Source organism: Pleurodeles waltl, chromosome 8 (genome assembly GCF_031143425.1).
Source record: "Pleurodeles waltl isolate 20211129_DDA chromosome 8, aPleWal1.hap1.20221129, whole genome shotgun sequence".
In the NCBI taxonomy this organism is placed as follows: Eukaryota; Metazoa; Chordata; class Amphibia; order Caudata; family Salamandridae; genus Pleurodeles; species Pleurodeles waltl.
Genome location: NC_090447.1, coordinates 180,867,321 through 180,887,178, shown reverse-complemented (window position 1 = coordinate 180,887,178; position 19,858 = coordinate 180,867,321). Strand labels below are relative to the sequence as shown.

Sequence of the window (19,858 nt, the reverse complement as noted above, 5' to 3'; positions counted from 1 at the left end):
CCCTGAAGAGGTGTGAGGTAACTGTGAAGGCAGTAAGGGAGGAAATTCCTTAGTCTGATCAAAACCGACAACCCGATATGCCAGAGGGAGCCATAGTGAAGGTGTAATTGCTATTGCATCGATCAGGCCATCTGCTTGCGTGGTTGTCAGTTGACGACCTTATATGCCAGAGGGGGCCACTCTGAAGATATAAATGTTGCCACACTGATCGGGGCGTTTGCACTTTGTGTTGTTGAAAAGACAGTGGCCCTGTATGCCAAAGGGGGGCTACCATGACCATCATGAGTCATCACCTTGTCTGATGCACCATATGCCAAGAGAGAGGGCTGTCGCTCTGAACAGTAGAACCACGAAGGACAGCACATGGTGACCTGTGGGGCCAAAGCCCTGTTTAAAGCATTAGAAGCTGAGTGACTGCACCCGACCTGCCAGCGGGATTAGAGGAATTTACTTCATCATCCAAGGAGCACTGGGGATGACCAGCCACTTGGCCTGCAGCAACAAGACTACTGCTTATCACTGGCATCCGCTCCAGTCCACTGCAACACCAGAATGCTGAATGGTCCCGGGGTCTTCTGTATCACAGCAGCAACAAGTATGAGGAAGACTGTTGCCCAGACAAAGAGCTCTGGGGAACATGCTATGCCTCATAGCATTACAGAGCTGGAAGACCGAGACTTGTATCGGGCCTAACCTGAATGTTACCTATCATAAGTAGAAATAACCACTGCCAGCATGCAGGAAAGTGGGACTCGGGACCCTGCCCGGAAAATGCTAAAGTGCCAGTTTTAGGAGGGCTATATACGTTGTTTGTGTAAACCGTTTTCACTTTGTGTTTGTATATAAATACTACTTTTGTCATAAAAGTGAGTATCTGGCTAAATATTAATTTATTGGGTTGTTGAATGTATTTTGAGTCTTAAGCCTGTAATTTATTGAGTTGATGAATGTATTTTGAGTCCTAAGCGTGTCTTCACCTTGCACCTACCTCCCACCTAACATTAGCCCTGGATCTCTCAACCCAAGTTGCCACTGAGAATGACATGCTAAAGAGATACTTGACCAAGTTACTTAGGACCCAGAGTAGGTCGGGCCCGGGTCATCAGGAATAAAAGGTCTCACCACCACAGTTGTCCCCAGTAGCTCCTGCGTGCCCTGTGGCCTTCTGAAAGGGGTTCTAAAAATTGACGGCAAGCAGAGGGGCACCTATCCATTAGAAGTTCAAGGTGCATGTGCTGCATTGGCAAATTCCACTGTAAGTCCAGTTTTTACGCACAACGGCTGCATAGGTAAACAGCTATGAACCCAGGGTTGGGAATAGACCTCAGCATCATGTTCATTGATCAGATAATGGATCCAAGTAAGGACAGAGGGTGGAGAGTTTCCAGACAGGCCCTTGTTGTTTTCACTAGGGGCCAGTATGAGAGACTGGGTGAAAAGGAAGAGGCTGTAGTATACTTAGGAAAGGGCACCATGGTAGGAACACAGAAGGAAGGCATTGTGCAGTCAGGCTCTTGTGTCTCCTTAGCTCAGATCTATCCCGGACAGACACCCAGTGTGCCCCCTTAATGCACCTTCCAGAGTTTCCCTGTTACACTCCTACCCCCACCCCTCACCCCCGCCACCCCATTCATTTCTAGTATTTCACAGGTGTGAACACCATATTTCTAGGGCACTATTGTCATCAGTCCCAGAAGTAAATCTCTTGGGTCGGATGAATCTAGGCTAGCTTCCCAGGAAAAAGAGGAAGTGGGAGAGACGGAAGGAATTGGCACAGGAAGAGAAAGTGCGAAAAGGGGAAGAGAAGCTAAGAGAGCAAGATTAAAGGGAACAAGAAAGGGAAAAAGAGCTCGAGGGAAAAGATAGCTCTTGAGAGGATAAGCTTAGGATGGCAACAGTGACAGATCCATCTTGAAAAAGTGATTCCACCTCCAGTGCAGGCCAGATTGTGGCCAAGATTCTATGAGAACCTGTACACACGTATGCGGAAGGGCAGAATAACTTGGAATCAGGGGTGAAGCTTGGTCAGTAAGATTGGGGGGATTTTCCAAAATCCAGGCTGGGATATAATGTTAAAATACACTGTACACCAAGCAGGGTTCATGAGAGGGGGGGCCTAAGTGGCAGTGGAAGGGGAGAGGAATGTGGATTGGTAGGGATGCTAAGCGAGAAAACACAATGGTTTGTAATAACCAACATTTTTGAGGACTCGCAGAACCAAGGTGAGAGTGTATGTATTAGTTTGTCTGTGCATGTGTGTAAAAATTCAGGTTGAAATCCAACAGACATCTCAGCATACCCAACTGAAATCATATGTACCCAACTGTTTATCAGAAAGTACATTTATCAGGGGGGTGTAACACCCTAAACAACCCCCTGTAGCTGCGCCCCTGCTTGGAATGGTTTGTGAGCTTTGATGTCACTTCTAAGGCATATACCTTGAATGATGTAGCCAAGGCAGCTGCCTTAGTAGGAAATGTGCTATTGGAAGGCACGGCCACCATGGATAGGATGCCTGTGGCATATCAGTTGGTCTATAAGCGAAAGTAGTATGCTTCGATTAGGAGGTTTCGGCTGAAGACAACTCAATACCTCCACAGCTTTATGGAATATAGGAGAGCAGACGGTGTTCCGTTTGAGACCTGAATTCAAGGTGAATGGGTTAGAGGGATGATGGACAAAGATTGTCCTTCCCTTAACCAGTTGATGGTGACAGAATGACTCAACTGGGACCACCCCAGTGCTATTTCATTTTAGGCATGAGTTGAAAATGCACCTCTTCAAGGAACATTACATCACAATACATTAACAGTTCCTGAACCAGGTATCTCTCCTATCATTCAGTGATTTTATGCTTGCCTTTGACAAGGCACAGTGCTTCGCTGCCTTTTGGCTAAGTTCACTCAATAGAAATAATACACACACACTCTACACCTTTTTCCTGAGGATACATAAGTGCCATGGTTCCCAGAAGAAACAACCATAATGTATGGTCAGGGGGATTCACTATCTCCTAGATGCCCTCCCACAGCTGTGTTAACTGAGCAAGACCAAGACTTTCAGAGCAATGCCACACAGAGTAGGTAGCATACTGTATATGCCAAAATGTCTTCACTCTTGCAGGTCTGTGCCTCCTTGAGGGTGCCTCCGAAACATGACAAAGCAGTAGCTGGAATGGATGGAATCCAACACCTTATGTTCTGACAGTGTCATCCCACATGTTAGTGTATTTTTGGCTGAGTGCTTTGACATGCTTGGTTTGCGTTTGGGGTAAAAGATAGGTAACTTTGGGCCATAATTCTTGCACGTTAACCGGAACATACTCAAGGAAGCAAAGTTTATTCACCCAGAATTTGTCTACAAGCACAACAGAATTTCAACAAGACATCCATAATGATCTAATGGTGATGCTATGATCATCCAGAGATTTTCTAAATGGAAGGTTTCTGTCCTCATTCCAACATATATGATCTTGGCAAGCTATTGGGCTATCCATACATTTCCAGACAGGCTTCAAAAATGTTGCGACTACGTTTCTCTTTGGCGCATTTTTTGTTCTAAAGGTTAAAATATTTCATCTGAAGATTCTTCAGTTGTCGTGCAAGCTGTGGATATTACTTAATCTGTGAAGCATATACATTATCTGTCAGAATCATCATTACTGAAAACAAATATCTTAATCTTCTCACCGCCTGGTCATCATATCCTCAAGAAATACCTGAAAACGTACATGCTTGTATTTATTTTCTAGAGATGTATTTTAATGTGAATATTCACCTTTAACCCTCAATCAAATGTGTGCTTTAATTTCAGAGGCATTAGTGGATGTGCTATCGTCAATAGTTCAGAAGTGCCCCTCAGTATGTGACATTAATCACCTTGCTGTGCTTTTGGGAGCATATGGTGCAACAATGAGTATAACAGGTAATAATAAAATTCCCTGAGAGATTTTGTTTGCATTTTAACGTTTACGCTCTAAATGTATTCTTCATCTTTTGTTTTAGATCAAAAAATATTGCTACTTCTCCGAATGTATGAAAATAATAAAATAAGCCTCACAGACTTTAGGTAAGTTATTTTTCTGTCTTTACTTGTGTCCTAGGAGAAAACCTTACCTTTTATTGTCACACTTACTTGCTACACACTTTTTTCTCTGCCTTGAGTTTTACCTTACAGTGCATCTTGTAGGCCATATGGAACAGGAAAATTCATTTATCAGCTTACAGGTCTATAAACTATCTTATAACCCTTGCATATTACACCTGAAATATTCAGGACAGCCCTATTTATATATAGTCCAACCTAGATTAATTTCTTTTCACTAAACAATGAGGCTACTTAATCCGTGCATCGTCTTCAAAGGCTTTTAATTTGTCATCACCTCTTTCATTTTTCACATGATCTCCAATTAGTGTATTAACAATACTCCAAAACGAGAGGCTAATACAAAGAGATACACTTTTACGACACCTGGATTCAATGATTACTCCAGTATTGGAACTTTCATAGATTCACATGCTTGAATCATTCCCCGTCGTCGAGATGGGAGTCCCGGTACAATTTTCATAAGTAATGTTAAAACATATTGAAGAGAAAAAGGCCCTAGGCCTCTTCAATTTCATAGTCTATCAGAGTCATTTTGTGAAAAGGACCAAACCTGATCCTCCACCAATCAGGCGACAGCACCCTTCAGAACCTCCTGAGAGAAGCTCTAGCACCTCAGATTTTCTACCGCACGTCGTGCTATGGAGTCTCCTCAGAGCTCTGCTCTGTTTTCACACCTTTATTCAGCTCTTTTTCTCTCAGAGAAACTCATTTATTTGGATTTGTCAGATATTTTTCAACTATGTCTGACAAGGAAAAGAAAAGTCTCTTTAGAGACTGCAAGACTTGTGGGAAGAAAATACTTCATTCTGAAGATCCTCATCAAGACTGCATTTACTGCCTGTACCCAGATCATTCAGCCAAAGACTGTAAGATTTGCCGTACTTTTTCTTCTAAGACCTTAAAGGATAGAGAAGGCAGATTATTAATATGGCTGCAGAAACTGAAGCATAGGAAGGATCCAGTTTCTGATTCTGAGAGTGAGGAATCATCAACATCCAAGAGATCAACTAAAAGGGCAAGATCACGCTCTAGATCTCCCTCACAAATCTCAAGGAAAGCCCTCAAAAAGACTGCTTCAGGGTCTTATAAGGGTCGCAGCCCATCTTCTTCCCCAACTAAACTCTCAAGTAAAGAGGGGAAAAGACATGCTTCCAGTTCTGAGAGGCACAGGAAATCCTCATCTGTTCCACCATCTGTGCCTTTCAAAAAAACATCCTCTGTGACTGGAAAGAAGGCCTCATCGACGGATTCCCCATCGACGGCACAGTCGGTGGGCGCATTGCCGACGACAGCAGCTACTTCAGGTTTTCCATCGTCAACGGCTCCGTCGGCGACATCGTCGACGAGAACTGCAACGACGACATCATGGTCGACGACCGTCTACACCTCGTCATCGTCGACAGCGCTGATGTCAGTGTCAGCCCTACCGTCGTCGACGACTTCGTCGACGGTAGACTCATCGGCGAAGATTTCTGCTATTAAAATAACGGTGCGTCCAGCGTCGACGGCACCGTCCACGACAAAGTCAATCTACACGTCGTCGACGAGGGAAAAACATCAAAAAAGAACAGAAAAGTTAACTCCAACCCACACTTCACCTAGTAAGGTATCCTCCCTGGTACCAGTACATCTTTTGGAGGGAGATGAAGATTCAGATGGGCCTTTTGGAACAGCCCACAGCCCCTCTGAATTGAATGTAAAATACCAGGAAGAGGAGGAATATGAGGAAGCTTATGATCCCCAGGCTTGCTCGGAGCATCAGCAGTATCAGCAGGGAACGTATATTCCTTCTGACCTGCTTACTGGCCTTAGAGCAATGTTAGTGGATTACAACAGAAGGTTTCCTCCACAAGGAGAACAGCCTCCTCCATCGCCCATTTCTGGTCTTTCTACTCCACATCAAAGACCAACGTCTTTGCATCTCACAGATGTGGCCACCCCGGACATGACAATTCCCCAAGACACTGACATTTCAGAAGGAGATCAGGAGGAAGGAGAGCTCATAGATACTCACTCAGAGTGGAACGAATATATTATTCCTGCTCCATCTTCTCCTTCGCATTCGAAGGTGGAGTCCCCACCTGAAGACATTGGAGGTTTTCACAATCTCCTAGAGAGGGCAGCCAAGCGTTTTGCTTTACCGCTACCTACGAAGCAAACAGATTGTTTCCTTTATGATTTTAAAGAGCCCTTCCAGAAGTCTGTGCGCTCTATCCCCATGGTGAACTACCTGTGGGAAGAAGGCCTTAAAGTCATGACTAATCCGGCAACAGTCACAGCAGTTTTACCACGTCTGGATAAGAAATACAAAGCTCCTGATGATGCACCAGCATGCTTGACAGGACATCCTCCTCCAGATTCAGTAGTAGCTCAGGCGGCTCAAAGAAGATCAAAAAATCCTTCTGCTCCGATTTCCGCACCCCCAGATAAGGAGGGTAGAAGGCTAGATAACATAGGGAAAAGATTTTCGTCTATGGCCAGCCTAGTGCTTAGAGCTGCCAACTCCTTGGCTATTTTGTCTAGATACGGCAGACAGCTTTGGGCGGATATTGCACCGTTTATTAATCAACTTCCAGAAGACGTAAAATCAGAGGCAAATAAGACTGTACAAGAGGGTCAACGCACGTCTGCAGAGCTTATAGACTGTGCAATGGATATAGCGACCATTGCTTTCAGACAGCTAGCAGGTGCTGCTGTATTAAGAAGACATGGCTGGCTCAAAGCCACCTCATTTCGCCCAGAAGTCCAGAATAAGATCCTAGACTTACCCTTTGATGGCCAAGCGCTATTTGGGAAACATGTGGACGAAGCCCTACAGTCAATTAAAACGGACATGGCAAGGTCATTAGGGACCCTGCAATATCGAAGATCGTCCTTTCGTCCTAGAGGGCGTGGCCAGCCCTCTTACAGAGGGGGATATCAACAACAGAGATACTCTTCCTATCCATCATCTTCACAACAATATCGGCCATACTACTCCCAAAGGCAACCGACTCAACCAGCCTATACTAGACTGGCAGGCTGTGGACGTTCAACCCGCCCCGCCAAAGATTCAGCTCGTAGAACCTGATGTTTTCGAGGTGCCGGCTACGCTCAGTCCTCCTCCTACCACCCTGGGCGGGAGAATTTCCTTATTTCTCAGTCAATGGCAAACCATTACGTCAGACAAGTGGGTCCTACAATTAGTGGAACGGGCCATACTCTAGAATTTGTCCAGATACCTCCCTCCAACCCTCCCCGCAGGACTCCTTCAAGATATCCTCAACAACTCAAAGAAGAGGTCTACAAGCTCCTTCTCAAGGGAGCTATAGAGAAGGTGCCTCGGGCTCAACGAGGAACAGGATTTTATTCCAGGTTCTTCATCATTTGAAAAAAGTGGAAAGATTGGAGGCCGATCCTCGATTTAAGGCAACTAAATGTATACCTAAAAAAGCAGTTGTTTCGAATGATCAGCCTGCAAGACGTCCTTCTGCGTCTCAATCAAAGAGATTTTATGTCATCACTAGACCTCAAAGACGCATACTTCCACATACCAATCCACCCTGCCCACAGAAAGTATTTGAGATTTACCGTAGCCGGGGCCATTATCAATATCGCGTCCTTCCCTTCGGGCTCAAATCAGCCCCAAGAATATTTACCAAATGCCTAGCACCAGTTGCAGCCTTTCTCAGGAGAAGAAAGCACCAGGTCTTTCCATACTTAGACGACTGGTTAATAAAGGCAAAGATTTACGCAGGAGCACACAAGTCAACAAGAAAGTGCGTTTCCGTACTGACCAATCTCGGATTCACAATCAACTGGAAGAAGTCCAACCCTCTACCAGTACGCAGTATTACTTTTCTGGGAGCAAAACTGAACACGGAATCCGGCATGGCATGTCCCCCGTTAGAGAGACAACAAAGATTACTAACCCTAGGGAGTTTCATACACAAAAGACGAAAGGTTACAGTCCGTCTCTTCAAATCACTATTGGGCATGATGTCTTCATGCATACCTCTGATCCCTCTGTGTCGGCTAAAGATGCGCCCCTTGCAGGAGCAGCTAAACCGTCAATGGCTCCAAGTATCAGGCACTTTCGAAGACCAGATACAAATAACTCCGATAATGATCAAAACTCTCAAGTGGTGGTCTCAAAAGCATCATCTGTCAATCGGACTCTCGTTTCTTCAACAGCCAGCCCCGTGGACCATAACAACAGATGCCTCACTGGAAGGCTGGGGCGCAGTATTACAGGACCTGAAAATAAGTGGCAAATGGCCAACTCATCTGGCATCAATGCATATCAATTGGCTAGAACTCAGGGCAGTGCACCTCGCCTTACAAGCGTTTCTCCCAAGAATCTCTGGATCGCGAGTGGTGATAAGAACGGACAACACCACTACGATGCACTATCTCAACAAACAAGGAGGTACAAGATCTCTCACCCTCTCCAGGGAAGCCCAAGCAATCTGGAACTGGGCCTCGCAGCAAGGCATCACACTATCGGCGGTACACTTGCCGGGAATAAACAACAAGGCAGCAGATGCACTCAGCTGACAAAAATCGGACTGTCACGAGTGGGAACTAGACCAGACAGTACTGACCCAGATTTTTTCCCAGTGGGGAACACCAACAGTGGATCTGTTTGCGAAGAAGGACAACGCCAAATGCCAGTTCTTCGCAAGTTGTCATCACTAAAAGGGATCTTGGGGGAATGAGTTTTCGATAGTCTGGTCAGACATCTTTGCTTACGCCTTTCCTCCCATTCCGTTGATCCCAAGGGTCCTCACGAAGATGAAAACAGAACCGTGCACTCTCATACTAATAGCCCCGTACTGGCCGCGCCAACATTGGTTCACAGAGCTCCTCATTCTGTCAGTCAAACCTCATATTCCACTGGAGCCGTTACCTCGTTTACTAACAATGAACAACGGCCAAGTTCGGCACCCCGATCCGCACTCAATGCGGTTATCAGCATGGCTCCTCACCACAGAGAATTTGCGCATTTGAACATCCCCCAGGACTGCAGAGATATTTTGTCAAAGGCCAGAGCGGATAGCACTAACCAGGCGTACCAGTGTAAATGGAAATGATTCTGTGCCTGGTGTCATCAGCGTCAAATCGACCCTCTACTTTCACCACCAGAAGAGATATTGCCGTATCTCTGACAGTTAGCTCGATCTGGCCTAGCACACTCGTCCATTAAAGTTCATGTAGCAGCCATAGCTGCATGCAGACGTTCAGATGAGACACCCTCGCTCTTCTCTTCTCGGCTGATTAAGAGATTTCTGAAGGGGCTGTTCAGGGTTTACCCTCCTTCAGACCTCCTTCGTGGAATTTGAATATTGTTTTGGCACAACTGATGAAGCATCCATTTGAACCGATCCACTGTGCTTCCCTCAAATACTTGTCGTGGAAGGTTGCCTTATTGATAGCTCTTACATCAGCTAGGCGGGCCAGTGAGGTGCAAGCGCTGTCCATCCAAGAGCCATTCCTGCAGCTTAAACAAGATAGACTACTAATGCTCACTAACCCGCATTTTATTCCAAAGGTTCCGTCAGACTTTCACATGAACGAACCTTTGGTCTTCAAGTCTTTTTTCCCTCATCCATCTACTCCATCGGAGAGGGCATTACACTCTTTAGACGTGAAAAGATGCGTTCAATTTTATTTGGACAGGACTAAAGCTTTTCGGCGCTCTAATCAGCTATTTGTGGCGTACAGTGCTCCTAGGAAGGGGTACCCGCTATCAAAGCAGAGTATTTCTAGATGGATCGCCTCTGCTATTCGCTTCTGCCATCAGGCAGCGGGCAAACCTTTGCAGTCATCTGTGCATGCTCACTCGACGAGAAAAGTCTCATCGTCAGCGGCACTGTTTGCTGCAGTGCCACTACAAGACATATGTAGGGCAGCAACATGGAAGAGCTGTCATACCTTCACTAAGCACTATTGCTTGGAGTCCCTCTCGCACGGAGAGGTAGCAGTGGGCCAGGCGGTCCTCAGGAATCTCTTCAGGTGAAGGTGAGCCCTTTCTACTACATCCCTCCATCCTAGAACAGGTATGCACATTGAAAAAAAAAAGAAAAAAAAATTATCTAAAGATAAGAGAACGCTATCATAATCCCATAAGTAAGCGGGTTTTCAGACATTGATCATGTTACAGTAGTGTCTTATGATGTTTTATTACTGGTTTGTTATTCAAATTTCATCATGTATCTTCACAGGTATATCTCTATAGATATTAGAGATAAGGAGATACTTATATTTATATATATATAGATATATATAGAGAGAGAGAGAGACATATGTCAGTACACTCATATACTTCATCAATTTATGCATGATGATAAGAAGGGGTTGTGGTTTAAGATAATTTGTTTATTAAAGATGTTGTCATTTTACAATGTGCATAGTTATTGCTTTCTACTCTGATTCAAGCATGTGAATCTATGAAAGTTCCAATACTGGAGTAAGAAAATAAGTTACTTACCTGTAACTATAGTTCTCCAGTATTGGAATCTTTCATAGATTCACATGCGACCCACCCGCCTCCCCGGAGAAGCTCACTTCACCTCTTTCTTTCTATTTATACATATATTCAACATAATAGAAGCACTTGTGCTTCGAAAATCTGAGGTGCTAGAGCTTCTCTCAGGAGGTTCTGAAGGGTGCTGTCGCCTGATTGGTGGAGGATCAGGTTTGGTCCTTTTCGCAAAATGAGTCTGATAGACTATGAAATTGAAGAGGCCTAGGGCCTTTTTCTCTTCAATATGTTTTAACATTACTTATGGAAATTGTACCGGGACTCCCATCTCGACGACGGGGAATGATTCAAGCATGTGAATCTATGAAAGATTCCAATACTGGAGAACTATAGTTACAGGTAAGTAACTTATTTTCTTATGTGAAAATTATAAATGTTAATGGTATTCCCATGGTGACTTCCTTCATATTCATGGGACATTATTCCTACAAGCTATTCAAGAGTTTATTGATCTGCCTAGTGGAAATGACCATCCTATGCACTTGTGGAGAAAAACACGAAATAGGCTTTGGTGGGAGGGGATTTCTGTTTTTATTTTTTTTGTTCATCTTTCCTAATTAAACCGTCATCACACCTCTTTTGGAGTGAATCGTGGCATATTTTAGCTTGTAGCAGGCTCATTGCCTTACTGCTTGTATGTCCATCTCTCCACTAATAAAAAAATTTTCTGAATATTTGGACATGTAAATTAAAATGTTTCCTTTCCTTGATGTTGTAAACTCCCTGAAGGCTCTTAATGATCTTTATTACTGATTTGCTGGGTATTGGACCATAATATTACATTATATGCACTTCTTGAGCATTGGATCTTTCATACATTCACAAGCTTGAATTATTCCCTGCCATAAGCCTCTGAATGTGCCGAGTTCAAATTAGCTGCAAACAGCGTTAAAATGCACATAGGCCCGAGAACAGTGTTTAAGCTGCACATTCACCTTATTGAAAAGTATGCACACTTTGACCACCAAGGGGAATGCCCTGAGCACCCTCACACCCCTTAAAGGCTACTATAACTCAGATTTTTCCTGCACGTCAAGTGTGAGCGAGTTACCAGACAGAATTCTGCTCTGTCTTCCGTAATTATCTCACAGTTTCTCAGCAAAGGATGTCTCCAACATGGGAGTATGTCAGCTTGCAGAAGCAGCAGTCCTACAGAATCAAGGATGGCTCGAGGAAAAACCTCTTTGCAGCCTGAAGTGCAAGGAAAAGTGATGAACTAGCCTTTTTCTGGCCATAAACTCCTAGGCAAGCATGTAGTCGAGCATGCAGGGAAGGCACTTCAAAGAATTAGAACAGATACTGACATGGCAAGTAAAATCGGGTCAATTTCACACTTCAAAGAATTAAAACTGATAATGATACAGCAAGAGAATTCAGGTCTTTTCAGTTTCACAAACCCTCTGGATTTCTAGACTGCACATATTCTCAGTGCTACAAATGAAGCATCTCACAATATGGTGTCCGGTATAAACAATTCAGATAGTAAGGACTCTACTACAGTGATCAGGTTTAGTCAAGGACACAAAAGCATTTGTGTAACAAAAAGCTGCAAAGACAATAAAGAGGAGAGCACGTCTGCGGCCAGGATACACAGAAGCAATCCTGACTCACCTATGCAGCCACCTCACCCCAGTTTCAACAATGAAAATCTGCCTGTCCTCTATGCCTACTCTGAACAAAGCCTAATCATCCGTAGTTCCTGCAAACATTCTTACATTTGTGGGGGTGAGAGACAGATCCAAACACCTGTAAAGAGGGTAGATGTTTGCAGTGCCATGCAGATGAATGATGTTGAAGAAATTTGTTGCAGCTATTACAAACCTCTCCCTGGTACAAGTCTGACAGTAAACATTTTTGCTCAGTCGTATCTGCTTGCATCCCTCTTGTTCCTCATTGCAGACTCCCTGGGTGACTAATCCTCTGGACATCTACATGCTTTTCCCTCCCAGAGCAGGAAAAGATTGCAATTTCAGCAACAGGACTGTTTTGTGGCCCCCATCCGGCTGTGGAGGATGTGAACAGGATCCCTCGCTAGTGGTTTAGGAGCCTCACGAGAAGCACGGATGCCAGTCGGGCACCACAATTGCGAGACTGAGGCGGTACCCACCATTTTAGGTGTGCAACGGTCAGTGGCCTGATCTTGCAGTGTCCAGGAGGGGTATGATCTGCCACCACGGTGACTTCCCCATGACACTGGGGGCCCTCATGGGGCTGCTGCATTACTCTGCAGGCTGCTGTTAGGGCCCACTGGCCCTGTATATTCCCTGGCAAAGTGGGGAGAAGAATACTGTAGAAGGCGCCCCAACCCCATGAACTGGCTGGGGTGCTCCCCTTTGACAATGGATTGCTTTCCCTAGAGGGTGCTTTTTGACTTTGTAGGGTCTGCGGTGGACTTGTGGGGTGAGGCCTTGTGAAGTGTCAGTTGGTGGAGGAGTGGTTGGCTGGCGACTGGTGGGTGACCTTGCAACAGTTCCTGGGCCTGGATTGTTGATCCCTTGCAATGGCTCCGTTAGAGCCTGGTGTCAGTAAAAGGGACTACGGCAGCGGAGGCCTGTGAGTTGACAGGCTCTGGGATGTATTTGGAATCCCACATGGCTACAATTCTGGCAGCTACTCGTGACACGAAAAACACCTTGGAGCAAAAAATCGAGCCGGTGGTGGTGGATGTAGGCCTCCTGAATGTAGACTGCTCCAAATTGGCTGAGAGGGTCACATATTTGGAATCGACTGTGGCCCAGCTGATCCCTTCGGTGGTGGATCATGAGGAGCGTCTCACAGCTGCAGAAGATGGTAGAGATCCTCTCGGCAAGGGTAGAGGATGCTGAGAGGTGCTGTTGCTGGAACAGTGTTCGCCGGTGGTGGGGGGTCTGGAGAAGGTGGAGGGCCCTCTGCAGAGTTGTTTGTGGAGCTGTGGCTGGCCTCTGAGGTGTTGGAAGGCATGGTGATGCCATTGTTCTCGGTGGAAAGGGTGCATAGGGTTTCTGGGCTGTGCCACACCTACACCCATCATGCCTCACTTGTTGAACTTCAGGGGCCATAATCATATTATTCAGGTGGTCCAGACTTATGGACCCTGGCAGATTGAGAATAGACGATGAGCATTTATCCGAATTATACAGCTTTGTTGCAGTGCAAGCGTGAGTCCTTTCTGGGGATCAAGAGGCATTTGTGACACCTCCAATTTAAATACACTTTGCTGTTCCTGCCTAGGCTCGGTGGAGGTGGGTTCTACAACACACCTCTTCACAGAGGCACACGAGGTGTGGAACTGGCTGGAAAGGCAGGGGCATCCAATGCCACAGGATCAGACTGGTGAGAGGTCCCTGGACTGGCAGACCCAGAGCTGTGGCCCAGCAAAGGAGGTCGAGAGTGACTCCCACACATGCATAGGCATGTACAGAACACAACAAGGGTGGTGATGGAGGTACAGCATAGGCTTCTTTGGCCTATGGCTGATTGATGGAGGCTCTGGCTCCTGCCTCGGAGCCATTGGAGGCTGGATCAGCAAACTCTGAGTTGGATGATGAGAGGGTAGACCCCCGAGAGTCACCCCCATGACTTCGGATGAGGTTGTTTGAGGGGATACGTGCTATGTGACAGCTGGGTGGGGTCTCTCAGAGCAGTGTGAAACGGGTTGAGGGGGATGCTTGTCTTCTGATGTTTCTCTATCCAGCAGGGCGAGCCACAATGCCCCTTCGACCGTAGACGACAGGAAGGTAAGCAGTACAGGTAGGTAGTTGGGGGGGCTTGGGGGTGGGCGCCTCGGGCATTAGTGGGTGGGTCATTCAGCACCCACAGCATAAGGTGTCAGGGTGGGGGGTGGTTGTTTGAAGGAGCGTTTTTTGTACTGGAGACCTGGTAGGTGTGAGGTGATGAGCATGAATAGTTCATAGAGGGTTTCTTCAGCTGTATCTGGGGTGCCACCGTTAGGATTTTATTCTTGAACGTAAATGGGCTTGGTAACAATTTGAAGCGGAGGCAGTAGTATTTGGCATGGCAGGTGCCTGACCAGGTCATCCTGCAGGAGATACATCTTAAGGGCTCCCTGGAGGGGCAGGTTTCAGTCGCTAGTCCTGGGCTACTCTGCTGCGGCCTGGCGGTCAGGATGTTGGTCCGCAGGTCCACACTCTTCCAGGTGAAGCAAACGTGGGCAGAATCATTGGGTTGCAGGGCAGCAGTGGGCAGCCTGTGGCATGGGGAGCTCTTGATCGTGGCCTCCTGGTATTGTAGGCTTAGGGCCTGGAGAGTATAGCAAAATGGATTGCGGATTGCCCGTAAGCTGTGCAGGGGGGTCGGCGGTTTGACCTCAGTTTGACCTCAAGTAGGGCTGAGGATTAATGGTGCAGTCGGGAGGGACACCCAGAGATGACCTGAGACTACTCTCCTTCCTGGGTGGGGTGGAGTTGGAGGATTTGTGGCGAATAATGTATCCAGGAGAGCAGCACGTCCTGCATGCGGCTAACACCTCACACTCAATTACATGTGGGAATTATTTTTTGGCACCCGGATCCCAGAGTTTTAGATCTAGGAATAATGCCTACCTGACTATAGGTATCACAGATCCATCACCAAGGGCTACGGACATGTGGGTTCCAGGGCCCCGCCCTGGGTTGGACTGGCGGCTGTATCTGTGGGAGCTGACTGACTAGAATACCTGCCGGCACATATCGGAGACGTTGGGCGAGTATTTTCGGGAGAAAATGTCCTTTGGGTTGGTACTTGGGAGGCATTTAAGTCTTTGGTACAGGGTCAATTGATTGCACAAGTGGCTGGGCAAGCATAGGGATTGACTGCAGAAGTTGTGGAAGCTAGAGAGGGAGCCATCCTAGAGAGAGGCAGAAACGAATGGGGCTCAGTGCTTGACTTTGTTGCAGGAGGACTATAGGCGTTATGTTCATCAGGAGGCACGGACTCTGAATCGATTGCGGCAGGGGCTGGGAACAAGGCAGGGAAAATGCTGGTGTGGTTGACCAGAAGGTAGGAGGACCAGTGATGGATTTCAGCAGTGTCTGGTGACCCAGCTAGGATGGAAAGGTCCATGCTGACTTCCCAGGCATTTACAGACTATCTTTGTGGCCTTTATGTCTCTTGGCTCTCACCTGGGGCGCTGAAGGGCATCCAGGGGTTTGTGTGTGAGCCTTTCTTGGACAGAGAGGCCCGGGAGTCACTTGTGGCTGAGATTATGGAGAGGGAACTTGCGGAAGCCTTGTCCCCAGCTCAAAAGTGGGAAGGCTTTGGTTCCCAGTGGTTTCGCCCTGGAGTTCTTGAAGTGTGTGAAAATAAAGGTACTTAAACATATGCTAGCTTTGTTTTGTGAGGCTTGGTCGGGGGGGATGTTGCAGAGGGATTTACGGCAGGCACACATGGTATTGATTCGTAAACCAGGGAAACCCCCAGAGAACTGTGCCTCATAATGGCCGATATACCTGTTGAATGTGGAGACTAAGTTGCTCGCTAAGATCCTGGCAAATCGCCTTGCATTGGTGATAGAAGATGTCGTGGCTCCAAATCAGTCATCACAGGTCCACACAGGCCGTTTTTTAAAATACAGTCGAGGTGAGGGTTATTTAGTGGGCTGGGGGTGCCCCAAGGATCACGCTAAAGATGCTGGTGCACCGACCGGGGGATAGGGGTATTGCCCTCCCTAATTTGCAGCTGTACTTTTGGGTGACCGGTGAGTGCTGGATCCCTATAGTTTTGTGCAGTGGATCTATGGAGGAGGGAGGGTGTTGACCCTCCCGGAGCCAATAGCCACAGTGGTGCGAACTTGTTGGTGGGTGACACTCAGGTTGTGGTGGGTGGGGTCAGGTGACTTTGGAGATGCTGTTATGGGACTCGAAACTTAGCAAGGTGTTGGGATACCAGAGTTGTGACCTAATTGATACCTCCAAGGTTAGGGACCTCTGGGGGAGTGAACAGTGGCTGACCTTCGCAGACCTGAAGGAGCAATACGAGATGCCCGGGGGACAGTTTCTGCACTATTTGCAGTTAAGGACGATCCTGCCCGCAGGAACTTGAGGATGACAGCCCCTTGGAGTTTAGGGTATTAGCGGCTCTGCTCCGCTGACATGCGGTCTCCCAGCTGTATTCCATATTGCTTAGTAAAACATGGTCCCCGCTGCAGCATCTGCATGATCACTGGGAGGTGGATTTGGGGTTCCTAGAAGAGGACGAGTGGGGGCCAGTGTGTGGATATCCGGAGGTGGTGGCTATCTGCAGTGTTCCAGCTCATTCTGCTGAAGCTGCTGCACAGGACCTAACAGCAGCGTACACGGCTCTGGGCAATGAGGAGGTGTGACTCAGACTGCTGTCTGAAAGGCTGCAGGCAGCAAGGTATACTGGTGCATAGGCTATGGGGGTGTCTGTGAAGGCAGCCGTTCTTGGAGGGGGTCCAGGGCAGGCTCTCAGAAGTGTTGGAAGAGGCCTTGGTGCTCACGCCCCAGTTGGTCTGTTTGGGCATCTGGGCAGAGGTGATGGTTGATAGATACATGCTTCTGTTTTGCAACGTGGTACAAACGGTGGCCAGGAGGGATGTGGTGCTGTTCTGGGGATGTTCATTGCTGCCACCAGTGCAGGCCGGAGAGTCCAATATAGAGTGGTGCAGGGCTGCCCCGGAAAGATATGGGATTGATGGGAAGAGGTGGATGATGTTTGAGCGTGAGGGACTCTAGGGGGAGGTGAGCCCTGGGGTAGTCTGGAAATTGGCTGAACATGCTGAAGCTTCCATGGATTTTGTGAAACGTGCTTCTTTTTTGTATTTTGCAGGTTGTACTGGTTGAACACTGACACCTTACGGGCTTGTTTTTGTTTCCTTGTGTGTCGCAACACTCTTTGTATTGTTTTATATATTGTGTTCTGCAACAAAAATGAATATATATTTTTTAAACAACAGATGTTTAATGAGAAACGAGCACCATCGCTTCCAAAGCTTACAGCGTGAAATTAATAAGATTATGCATCTTGTGTGCGGATAATGGCCTAAGCCCTCTGCTAAATCAGGTCTGGTTGCTGCATGTGAGTCAATCCGGCCAACATTAGAGTGAATCTGGCAATCATTTCAAGACACAGACAGCCCAAGGCATCACCATTTAAACCATTTCTTAGGGCAAAATTTAAGTTTTCCGTCATGGAATATATAATTTTTTGTCTTTACATTTTTCAGGAGACTGCATGAACTACACACCTTGACTACCAAAAAGTATTTTCTACAGTTCACTAAGGACACGGTCATACTTCGACTGAACCAAAGTTTATATTACCTGTGATGCTTCCATAGCTCTCCCTGATTCCCTCACCAAATGCTACAAAAACCTGGCACTCTCTGGATATGTGTAGGTGCCGGAAGCTGCAGAATCTTCTTTGGCTGGTATTGGAAGAGGTTACCAAGAAATAACTAAAGGGAAGCTCTGAGACACCCTTTCAGTACCACTGATGGCTTGTAGATAGGCATACATGGGCTTTGACTTTTAGGAAACAGCACTTAGTTTTGAATGCTGATCGGGAGGCTTTTTTTAAATTATTAGCAGCACCTGGGGGCTTTTTTGAACACTTTCTGTCTTCTTTGGCTGTGTTCAGAGCCAGTCAGTTACTCGCAACTTAAAAGGTCACCATTTTGATCAGCAGTTTAGTCTCACGCCCGGCACAACTACTTAATGAGGGCCGGAGCGCAGACTTGCAGTGGGCGCACCTGCGTTGTCCCTAAGGCCATCCCAGCTGGGGCCAGGACCCCTGCCTCTTTGGTGACAGGATAAACTAGTCTTCTGAGGCAATGGAACTCCTTAGCAGTTTGCCTAGGTAATCCTTCTGTCACTCCCCTTTAGTAAATATCCTGAATGCAATTTTACCTTGAAACCGGCTGACCCTCAGAGGGGTGTTGAGTCAAGCAATGTAAATAGGAAATTAGATCATCAATGGCAAATGTTTTTAATTAATTGCTGATCCCGCCCAAAACATACATCAGAATTATTCATTTTCTTGGACGATAGACAGCCTGAAACCATCTTTCTAACTGAAATATGGACTCAAGAGGATTGTAACCCGGAAACAGCCTAAGCTCCTGCCTATAGTATTGCCAGAAATTATAGGGCTGACAAGATTGGGGGGGAGGGTTGCAATTATATATAAAAAGAGTTTGGATGTAGGTACACCCTGTTCAAATTCCAGGATGTGCAAATCTTTCATTCTCAATTAAACTTTCACATACCTACACTTTTTCAGAGCCGCTTGCTTACCACCGTCCTCAGTTTGTCTCTGCCATCCCAGTTATCCTAGCCTCCAGTAGTCTTCAAACAGACGATTTCACGTTCTTAGGTGATTTACATTTACATATTGAAAGCAAATTTTGCGCACTTGCCGCAAATGTACTTTTGGAGCTTTCAGCTCTTCAGCTCGCTCAACTGATTGCGTCGCTCGCTCATAACAAGGGCCATATATTGGACCCTATCTTTTTTTATAATATTCAAAATGACCATATTTTTTCGTCAGGCTATTGGTCTGACCACTTTTTAATTCCTACTTGCATCTCAAAAACTGGAGCCAAAACCCATGGAAAACAGGAAACAAGGATCTCCCGGCAGTGGTCCAAACTGGACATGACCGGTTGGGAAATGGCCTTGCACAATTCAGCCTCAGGGCTAGTTGGAGATGTCTCCACATCATACTGGGCTTTTAATGACTAGATTAACACCACCTTAAGTACACGTATCCCTCTAAAAGCAAGTCAGAAATCCCAACCTTGTGAAAAAGCCCAATGGTTCTCTGCTAAGTAAAGTGTGTAAAAGATTTGAAAGGAAGTTGAGGGCTAACTACAGCGACACTTGTAAACAGGCTTACAAACAAGCTCTGCAAACATACCAACACGCTATCTGAAGAGGTCAGATGAACAATTTTGCAAGCAGGATTAGTCAGTCCGCAAATTCCTGTAAGGAAATGTACATCATTGTTAATTCTTTCATAAAACCGGACACTTGAGGAGTAGATCCCACTCCCTCAGAAGCACGCTGTGCATCACTGGCAAATCATTTCTTAGGGAATGTCAGATTACTTTATGACGCTGTGTCAGGAACATCTGAATTTAACAGTAGGACTCATGAAGAGTTTATTATTAACAAATCCAATGATGAGCTCTCCAGGTTCCCATTAATGTGGAAAAATAAGATCCTTCATATTGGAGGCCTGGTCAAATTAGGTTCTCTGCTGGACCCCACTCCCTTAGACATTCTCCTAAAA

General features: G+C 46.4%; 1 protein-coding gene across 1 annotated transcript in view; it reads left to right on the top strand.

Moving 5' to 3' along the window:
- URB1 (URB1 ribosome biogenesis homolog) overlaps window positions 1–19,858 on the top strand; it is a 683,114-nt gene that overhangs the window by 436,935 nt on the left and 226,321 nt on the right. Inside the window, exons 27-28 of the mRNA XM_069204026.1 lie at window positions 3,814–3,924; window positions 4,005–4,068. Coding sequence (XP_069060127.1) covers window positions 3,814–3,924; window positions 4,005–4,068 — 175 coding nt within the window. The remainder of the gene's footprint in view (window positions 1–3,813; window positions 3,925–4,004; window positions 4,069–19,858) is intronic.